The 10,658-nt window shown below is 47.0% G+C and overlaps 1 protein-coding gene across 4 annotated transcripts in view; it reads right to left on the bottom strand.

Moving 5' to 3' along the window:
* The window catches only part of ebf1a (EBF transcription factor 1a), a 55,019-nt gene that overhangs the window by 39,426 nt on the left and 4,935 nt on the right, over nucleotides 1-10,658 (bottom strand). For all 4 annotated transcript variants that reach the window (XM_070962466.1, XM_070962467.1, XM_070962469.1 and 1 more), the window contains exon 6: nucleotides 9,643-9,711. In XM_070962466.1, coding sequence (XP_070818567.1) covers nucleotides 9,643-9,711 — 69 coding nt within the window. The remainder of the gene's footprint in view (nucleotides 1-9,642; nucleotides 9,712-10,658) is intronic.

Below are 10,658 nucleotides of genomic sequence, written 5' to 3'. Positions count from 1 at the left end.
TGAGAGTCTGGGTCCTGATGTAATATTGATGAGCGGGGATGGAGGCCCTATAAAAAGTGATAGGTCCTTGTGATTGTAAATTATAAATTGTCATCGATTTAACGTCAATTCCCACATATGCACACATGAAAATGCACACACACACGCATGCATACACACACAGTATCAAAACAGACACACAACTGCTTGTTTTGCCCATGAGAGGAGGAGGAGAGTCCTTTTTTCCCCTCCTCTTCACTAACTTATTCCACGTCATTCACCTCCATCTCTTCCTGTTTCTTTTCGTCTTTCCAACCCCCCTCCCTCCCTCCTTCACTCTCTCCTCCTCAACAATCTCAAGCACCCATCCGCCTCTCTCCATACACATCTCAAGTGCCACTTAGAAAACCAGACTGGGGCTAGAGCCAAGCTCTGCTCTCAGTGGTTCTGTGTTTGTGTGACTGGCTGTGTGTGACTTCTGGTGTCCCGGAGTCAAGATCACCAAAGGAAAACGTCACGAGTCAACCCAGCCACGCATTTTCTTTTAATTCTGGACATGGCAAATAATTTATGTCCAACTGAGAATCTGTTGACTATGAAAAGCTTTGGCTAAAAACATTTGTTTGTCTCTGTTAAATCACTAATTATAGCCTGGCACAACACAGGGCAGATGCAGGCTAATTCACCATTAGGCCGTTTGGTGTTTATTAAACTTTTATAATGTGATCACTCTGATAACGGCACAATTGTTTCCCTGGGCGTGTGTGATTATACTGTTGTACCCCTCTGTCCCCTTGTAATGGCTCCCGCCGAGTGTGTGTGTGCGCATCCGCATATGCGTGTGTGTCTTGGAGCTTGCGGAGCAGTGTTTTCCATTTCTCATTAGAGTGGCACAGACTCCTGCTGCAGGGTCAATGGAGGGGGAGAGGGTGTGTGAATATGTGTGTGCGTGTATCTGTTTGAAGGGGAGTGGGGTGGTAATGAGCGCAGGAACATAATACTACGGCGTCCATTAATGCTCTGAGGCAGTGACATTAGGCATACTTAACTAATAGAGCCAGTCTCTGCAATTACCCACTGTTATCTCTGCAGCTTTAGAGGGGAACCGGCTTTAATAAATGTTTGTAGTGATGTGATAAATGCCAGGTTTGCTCATTTGTAATCTACACTGCGGGACAAGGGGAAGCGGGTGGATCTAATTGTTTTCCTCTGGATTGGAGAATGTACTTGAGTTCAGACAAAAAAAAGAAGAAAAAAAAACATCTTTCCTTTTCAGAACGTTTCCCTCCAGGTACATCTTTCTCCCTCTCTGCTGTCTGTCTATCTCTCTCCGCCTCTCTCTGGGCTCTCAGTGGGGTACTGTTACAACTGTCCTCCTGTCAAACAGAGAAAAGCGGTCCGTACCCGGCGCTCACCGTCACGTCTCTGCCTCCTCTTCTTCCTCTTCTCTCATCTCTCTTTCATCCCAGCCCACATCAGAGGCGCGGCCGTGATTGTGTGTGTAAACATCTTGTCATGCTAACATGGGCGTCATGACAGAAGAGAGACGCGCTTCATTAACGCCACGCTTGTAAGTTTGTCTTTGTGTTTGAACGTGCGTGTGTGGGCTATATGTCTGTCCATACGCGCTGTTTCAAGTATGTAATAGTGTGCTTCTTGAATTTTCTAGGGTCAGTGGTAGAAGCATAGAGGATCTGTATAAGTTGGGTTCTTTTATTGTACAAACGTGACACAATTTAAAGACTACCATCTGCGACAATTGTGTAAAAGCAAAGTTAATCCCATGTCAGCTTGCCTCCAAACTCGCCTCTGAATATCTACCACCAAGAATAACAGTCAATTAACAAGCAAGCAATCACTCGCTACAGACAAAAACACCAACAATTTCACCTCTTTGTACGCCCCTCACTCTTTTGGCAGTAAATCTTCTGTGTTTGTGTGAAGACAATAGCCAGAGGAAGAGAGAGAGGGAGTGGTGAAGCCAGAGAAAAAGAGGGTACAGGAGGGAGGCAGAGGAGAAAGCGGGGCTGTTAATTGTTTTCCAGAAAAAGGTTGCGAAGGTCTGCACGTTTGAACTGAATGTCACCTCATGTAAATCACAGCCTCTGCGCTGGAGAAGCCAATAACTGGGATAATTAGCATTACTGTCTCCCGCGCCGCACGCTGAGATCGAGGAAGAACGCGCTGCCGAGGAAAGAGCGTTCAAACGCGGGGAAGATTCCAAGTGTGATTAACCAAAAAACCTTCAGAGTTAAATCTGGAGTTTTGAGTGGGAGGACCAAAGAAGAAGACACATAGACAGAGGGGCAGATAGGGAGAGAAAAGAGAGATGAAGAAGAGAGACACATGGATGGAGAAAAATCAGAGCGGCAAACACAGAAGGAGACGCAGAAGAAAAGGAAGTGAGTCAACATTCCTCCCAGCGAGGTCAAGCCACTCAGTAAACAAACAAACAACGTGAGCAGCGCACACACAAAGGGGGCGACGCGGTGTAAAACAACAAAGTGTCTCAGTCGATTGCCTACGCCTTACTTTGTCTCCCCTCATCAGTTACATAAACACAAACAAAGGCCTTTAAATTCGGCTCGGCTTTTTGAAGTGGAACAGTGACATGTGCTTGGGTCTCATTTGTTGATGATTAATGCAATGCAAAAAGAATATATTAGGAACGTAAGAATATATCATCCCTTTGATCGAACAATGCTGTTGACCATAATTGTCTGCATGTTGACGTTGCTGCTTTACGTTTAATTACAGCAGAGACACTCCCTTGAAGATTTCCTTTTGTCTCTTAACATTCCAACTCAAATTAGTCAAGCTCAATGTCACAAAACTCATACACAACAGTGGATATGAAAAGGGTGAACTTGGAAATAATGACATGGTTACTAAATAGCCTATATAGGCGTTTTTTTTAATGTTTTTAAAGAAAATTCAAAACTATCCTGCAGAACAAAAGGGAAAATTTCACATAGAATAATCACAATATATTAAAAGGATCATTCCTATGTTGCAGAGTCCCACCACCACTATCATACTCCATATCTCTCCCTCCCTGTCTCCCCCATGCCGCGCAGGTTTTCCTTCCATTGTGGCGTGTGAAACTGAGAGCGCTGCTCACAGCGCCTGGCCAGCGATCCATTCTTCCTGGACAGATTGATGGAAAACAATCAACAGACTATACGTCTTGCTCGGGCACAGCAGGTCACCAGCACTCATCCTGGACACCTGGACCCACATCCTGGGCTACAAGCACTGAGGTAAAGCGTCAGAAGAGGGGATGGGACGGAAAGAGGCTGATGGGAAATGAGACGCCAGGTGGGGGGGGGGGGGTATATGGAGCTGGCATGAGGCTCGCAGTCTGTGTTGTCACTTAGCAGAAATAATCAGTAAACAATGAATCATCTGCGAGGGCTGAGATCAGGGCGGCTGGAAGCTGCACTACTCGATGACACACTGGCTCAGCCTGCAGGGAGAGGAGGCCTGAGTATCCTTCACTGAGAGGAGCTGGTGTGTCTATTCAATTACGAGGAGCAACACAGGCAGCCATGTAGCACATTGGCTGTGAGAGAGCACTTAGTGGGCCATGCGCTAGACTGTCCACACACATCAGAGCATTGAGAAAACAAAGCCTTGCTCCTGCCGCACACACATAGCCATGCACGTCTGAATGTATAGCATCACACCGAGAGGCGCACACTCGCGCTCTTCACGCCTCATTTGAAAAGCAAATTGAGTGCATCTTCTAGGGCCAGCCACGGACTGAATCCTGGAAAACGTTACTCTTTCCTCACTCACAGTAACACACACACACACACACACACACACACACACACACACACACACACACACACACACACACACACCATACATGAGACCTTTCATATGGTAAATATATCATCATTCTATTTAAATCCCCTTCTATCTCTATCGCTCCATCCTGCTCCTCCGTCCACCAAAAATGTCTTAAATAGCTCTCAGAGAAGTAGGACGCTACTCATTTGGGTCAGATCTGGCCGGCCAAACCCCTTCATTCTGGGACAGAACAAACACTGACACAAAGACAGAGGGAACGGCCAAGGAGAGCGGCCAGGTCAAGCAGGGAATGTCAAGCAGTAATGACAAAGCAGTTTGCAGAGAAAACAGAGCTACAGCAGCACTATTTACAGTAGCTCTCGCCAAAACACTCCTCATGTCATGAAGCCCAGAAGTTTTCACTGTTATGACATTTGTAAGGTACAGTTTATATGCCCTAATAAACTGCTTGTTACCTGTATTCAGCTGGGAAGCATTAGCTTAACTACCTATAAAGCGTGATTGCAGCTCTGTTTAGTTTATTGGGGAAAGAATTAAAACACAACAATGCAACACACACACACACACACACACACACACACACACACACACACACACACACACACACACACACACACACACACACAGAAACTTAAGCATTAAAAATACTTATTTCCAGTGTGTTTCTCAATGTTTCCTCACCACAAAACAGAAACAGCTTGCATTCATTTGATATTTCATATCATGGAAATCAGACCTGTGTTTACTCTGAGAACTATGTGTTAATTTTTTGTGAGGTGTTCACAAATGAAAGCGAGCCAGTAGTTGGGGGTGAGAGTGTCAAAGGTCTGGATGAGAGGGAGAGAGGCAGCGCTGTTTTAGAAGCTCCTCGACCTCCAAACTCCCTGCTGTCAATCAGCGTAGCCGTCTGTCCCCTGGGGCTGCACCTTCCTCCAACCCGGGGGGGGGGGACCACAGCAGGGAAAAAAGAACACAACCAAACAGATGCAGAGAGCTGCAGGTCAATGTGTGTGTATGTATGTGTGTGTGTTACATTTTTGCACGCCTGTGGATTCTTAAAACTGCGCATGCGTGCGTCTGCATATGTATTTGTGTGCTGTGTATGAGTTTATCTGAGGGTGAGGGCTGCATTTGCGTCCGTGTGTCTGTGTGTGTGTTCTTATGTGTGTGTGTGAGACAGATTTGCGAGGCAACCGGCACCTGAGGGAGGGGAGTTCTGCCTGCATATCGATGAGCCAGCAACTCTGCCTCTTTGCCCCTGAGCCTTGCACAAACACCACAACCAGCTCAGGGCCAGTCCTTTTCAAAACCTCCCATAACTTCTAATACAGCTCTCCGCCTTAAGACAGCACAAAAGAAACAGCACATCAACGAGAAAAAACAAAAATCTTCTAAAGAGAAAAAGGCTGTGCCGAAAATCAAGGCACAATCTGAGAAGATCTCTTTTCCCCCGAGGAGAAACACCAAAAGAGAGATACTGTCGGCCTCGGGGTCTCATGACGCTGTTTCTCGCTTCGCATTGTCTTAGAGGGAAATGTAAAGCTAGCGATAGGTGGTCAGAGACACAATAGGATGACAACTGTGGGAAAAAAGTAGAAAAGAGGGAACAATGATTATCCTGTGTCAAATAAGACAGAGCCAGGATATGGAAAAAAAAAATTAATGATAACGTTCATACATCAGGCACATCAGCAGATACAGTCAGAACCATGCAGCATAGCTGTACAGTAAGTGTGTTTCCACCTTGTCACTAACACATAGTCATGGATATGAAAGTGAAACTAAGCTGAGGGGACGGAAGGCGCTGCCAGTAAACCACATTAGCATCAAATGCAAATGAGAAGGGGGCTAATGGCTGGACAGGTGCAGACTGGGCCTCTAAATGACACACAAACACACATATTTCAGACACACACACACACGCCCGCATGCACACACACACACACACACACACACACACACACACACACACACACACACACACACACACACACACACACACACACACACACACACACACACACACACACACATGAGATGGATGAATTAAACATGGGTGGGCTCGGCTTGGGGGGCTGGCAGGGCTGACATAAAGTCAATGACATACATTATTCACTAGCGCACGTTAGCCCAGCCAAGGCAACACATGACCTCTCACCCCAGGAAGTGCATCCAAACATAACAACCAAAACAATGAGGGGGTTCCACACTGGAGAGGGAGACAAAGAGGGGGAGACTGACAAACAAGCTATGAGGCAAAATGCATTAGCTTGGAAAACGCAGTTCTCAGAACACTGCTAGCCCCAAAGTTTAACTGGTGTAAAACCAAGCCAGGTGTAGACCTAAGGCAGGCCAGAGGTGAATCAAAACCAGGTCCGCAAGTGCTAACTACCCACCGTGAAGCTGAGAGTCCGTTTCACTGGCTCACAGAACAGGAAACTGTCGGCCATGACATCATCCTCCCCGGGAGGAGCACTTCCTGCCCGACATTCTTCAGTCAACACACACACACACACACTCGGCAGGAAATGGCCTCTATCAACACACACACACACTCCTGGGGAAATAACCAACATCGACGCGGATACACAAGCACAGACGCGCATGCAAGGAAATGGGCCACATCAACGGCAGGCTGCAGGAGTGTGTGCAAACGCAAACACAAGCACACACTCCAAAACAGCTATAAACCTGAAATAACATTGTCTGTGCATGTAAACTTGACACGCACCCAACCCCCCGCCCCTCACTGCACCGTGACTGGAAAGAGGAATCATGGGATATGCAGGGATATCCAGTGGATCCTTATCTCTGGTCACAGAGAGTTTCTCTCCCGCCTCCAGAGAGGCTCTCCCTGCCTGGGGGACACCCTGCAGCAGGCCTAGGGGAGCTGGACAGGCAGGAAAGGGCCACGGGACACAGGTGGTAGGAGGCAAGAGAGGACACTTGGGGCCGGAGGGACAGTCATACCCCCAAAGCGAGGAGGGTTGAGAGATTAGTCCACAATTATATGGATGCAGCAAGAAAATCAACAAAAACAGCTCTGTGTGGAGATGAATCTAAGAAAAGCAGAGATAACAAGAGGGTTCATGGGAGAGAGGGAAATGTGTTTGAGATTTGAGGCCCATTCAGGCACATGATAGACTGACTAGCAGTGGCTGCATATGATTAACCCCATGTTAACCAGGAGTGATGGAGAGAGAGGTGGAAGTGGAGGTGGGGGGGTTAAGGGCTCCCCTCATATCATCCTGCCTCTGTAAGAGGCTAAAGTGGACCACACATGTTTCCCTGGGGAAGACATTGAGAGGCGCACAGGAGCCTCTCACCTTTCAGCTGCTTCCCCTGCCCAGTGTCAAGCACAGACACAACACGACAGGCCAAGGTCTCTCTCAATTTCTGAACTCACCACCTCAGAGGTTAAATACATAAAATATAGCATGTGTTGTCCTCATCTTCGGCACTGACTGATGCAGATCAGATGGACTTTGAAACTGATCTGAGTCAGTCAGAGACGACAACGTTACTTGTAAAACTGAATGGCATAACGGCACGAAAAGAGGACAGACTGTGGGGGATGTTTTGTTCGACTTGAGTAAAAAACCTAAGATGTTAAAGTGCTTTTTTGCTATCACAGCCTAATACGCTTCATAATTAAAATCTGTATCATATTGCTCCTTGTAGATTCTTTAAAGCCCAAACAAATTCTCTTTTCAACAGGAGGCGAGATAAAGAGAGAGGCGAGAGAGATTCTCCTGGAGAGCGAGTACAGTACCCAGAGCGCTGCCGATCCACACTGTACCAGATTTGTTCTCCTAACAATCAAATAAGTTTCTCATTAGCTGACTTTATTTTTTCTCATTCCTGCGGTTTTGCTGCAGTGGCCTGTTTCTCCCATCTTAACGAGAGAGAGCTAATTAGGCAATCAGACCCATTACTCTTCCAGAAGAGTTAGAGCTAGCCCAGCTAATTAGGGCTGTAAAATCTAATCATCTCTGCGAAACAGCAGAGGGCTAACGAGCCCTTATTTAACGAACTAAATAACTTCAAGGGTGGAGAGGGGCTGCTGATGGTATTTCTTTATGAATTTGAAGGAGGGGAAGTCATGGTAATTGAGTCAGTTTCACCCTCACAGTTGTTTGTTTGTTTATGAATCCCTGATCATTACAACTGCCAAGAATATATTGGTACTAAATGAGCAAACGTATAAACCCTCCTCTCCTTATTCCCCTTCAGTTCCCCCTTTAAAACAAGCCTCCCCCCCAATCTCTCTCCTCTCACCTGACCTATTTTCCTGTCCAGAAAGAGTGCTCGCTGGAGAGGAAAACGGAGATATTGCTGTTGTTTTCCCTCCCCCTGTTCTAATTTGTTGTTCGTTAATGTGGCCCTCACACCTGAGCCATTGGGTGTCGGGGGAATACCGCTAGCGAGCAACCACAACACATGCTCGGTGTGGGAAAGCTGTTCACAACACAGCTCAGCCTGTTTTGCCAAGGTGGCTCTGCTCAAACTGCGGCAAACTGACGGCGAAGTTTAACCGTAGTGGGCCAGGATGCTGCCCTTAAAAAAAAGAGAAAAAAAAAAACAAAAACAGAGCAACAGAGTGCACCGATGAGAAATCAAACAAGTATGCACACGTGAAAACAAAAATCAGAAATACTGCACAGAGTGATGGGCAGGCGCGTTGTCTGAGGCCACGTGGTGGGGTGCAGCTGTCTCAGGGAGCGCTGAGGTGAGGCCTTCCGCTTCACCGGAGCGGAACGAGGGTGGCGCACACAGACACAAACTCACACACATAAATACACACACAAATACATACACAGGTAAAGAGTAGCTTTTGACAGAGCAGCAGCGAGAACAGGACAGCTGTGTTCATCAGATAGCACAGGTCACTGCCTCATTAACACACACAGAAATACACTCAAATGTGACAAATTCAAATCAGACCTAAAGCCTAAATAACCCACGATGCACTTCTTTTTACCTGGTGATGCAGTTGCTTGGACAGGTTATAGATCAAAGAATACAGTCAGAAATAGTGATGTTTTGGGGTGAAATCTCTTCAGCGGCTAAGTTTTTAGTCACATTCTGGTCTGGGCAGTGTTAAATCTGCACGCTCCAACATTTGCAGTGTAAACAAATAGTTTCTCTCGCACTGTACGTCCACATGTGCGCCACATGCACACACACAGCGCAGGCCGGACTGTAAATCTACAGGGCTTTTTCTTTTTTCCCCATTGACCGTAAATCGTGCGAGCTGCTGCATCGGTCAGAGGTAGTTTATGATGGCAGGAGAAAGGTGTACACTCAAAGAAAAGTGTGTGTGTGTGCAGGAGAGTGTCTGTGGGTGTCAAAAGTGGCAGACAAGCTTCAGTGCCCGCTCAGCCCCAGAGTGAGATTTACACACACGCACACACGCACCAGGCTGTAGCTGTAACCCTAACTGCTCATCAGCTAAGTCATCAGCCCAACCACACAAACACTGTTTGACCACACTTGAAGCAGAGCTCAACTGCTCTGTGATTGCTCCTCCACTTCACACACATACCACTGGAATATTATTTACTGCTGTTTTACACATTTTGCTTACACAGCCAATTATGGTTTCTGAGATTTAAACAACCTGTGGCCTGCTTTTATTTGGCATGCAGGCTTTATTTTCTCAGCCGAATCAAATGTCAATAACAGCTTTCATCAGCTTACTTCTAAATTTTGTGATGATTTTTGCATCTGTAATGTGTTCCTGCAGCATTCGCGGCCTGTGCGTCCTGCACGCCGTCATACCTGCTGTGTCTGTGTTTGACTGTGCAGCATCATGTCGGCTGAGGTTAAAGGGTAAAGTTTGCTTACCTGTCGATGATGACAGGGTCTGACGGGGTCTCGTTCCTGTTGCCACAACTCTTCTTATCGCAGCATCGACTGCAGGGAGGTGAGAGAAGAGGAGATTGTGGGGAGGGGGGGTGCAGAAACAAAGGGGAGTTAGTCACAGACATGTGAACAACAGAAAAAGCAAGATAAGGTACAGCACACAGAGGGAGAGGAAGTCAGATGAGCGCTACAGGAAAGAGAAAAGAGTAAAAGGGCGTGGGACTCTGGTGGAGTTTAAGAAACAGCGTGGATTGGATTTCTGTTGGGCTTCTCGAGGTAAGACTGGGGCTCTAGGGCTACAGTAGGTGGGATCAGCAGGGTGGTTTTAGGAAAAGTTTGGAGGAGAAGCGCAAAAGCAGTGAGCTTGAATGGGGCTGGATACAAACTTGAATTAGCCTCCAGGGCTCAGGTTAGCTCCATTTCTGTCAGACATCACACAACCAGACATCTTATGTTCTCTATTTTTCCTCGGTGCTCGTCCCCTCCCTCTATCCCGCCTCTCTCTCTCGCTCTTTCTCTCTCTCAGAAGTGGGTCACAGAGTGGTCCCACTGGACCCGGGGAGTAGTGCATGCTGGGTAGAAGGGGGTTGCATACTGATGTGACGAGTCCTTTCTGAATCATTTGACTGCACTACAATGTAACAGTGTGTCGTGTGCCGTCAAACAACCTCCCCTCCTACTCCCCTAGTCCCCCCCAAAAGTATCATCCCATCTACCTTTTCTTCTCTGTCTGCTCATCTGTGCGTACAGTATGCATGTCTGTGTGTACCTGAGTCTGACTGCATGTGTGCATCTACCGTACGTGTGTGTGAGAGAGGGAGGAGATGGAGAAAGACACAAAAGAGAGTGAGAGAAGGGGAGAGAGAGTGACCCTCCCCCCTACTTTCTTGAGTCCCTCAGGACAGGAGGCTTGGAGAGCCAGATCAGATTTCTGATCTCGACCGTTTCCTGCAGCATATGAAAACAAGTGGTCTAAATTGCCTTGTGTGATAACCAGG

The sequence above is a fragment of the Chaetodon trifascialis genome, chromosome 5, assembly GCF_039877785.1.
Source record: "Chaetodon trifascialis isolate fChaTrf1 chromosome 5, fChaTrf1.hap1, whole genome shotgun sequence".
Lineage (NCBI taxonomy): Eukaryota > Metazoa > Chordata > Actinopteri > Chaetodontiformes > Chaetodontidae > Chaetodon > Chaetodon trifascialis.
Note: the sequence above shows the minus strand (reverse complement) of the source record. Positions and strands in the feature narration are given on the sequence as shown.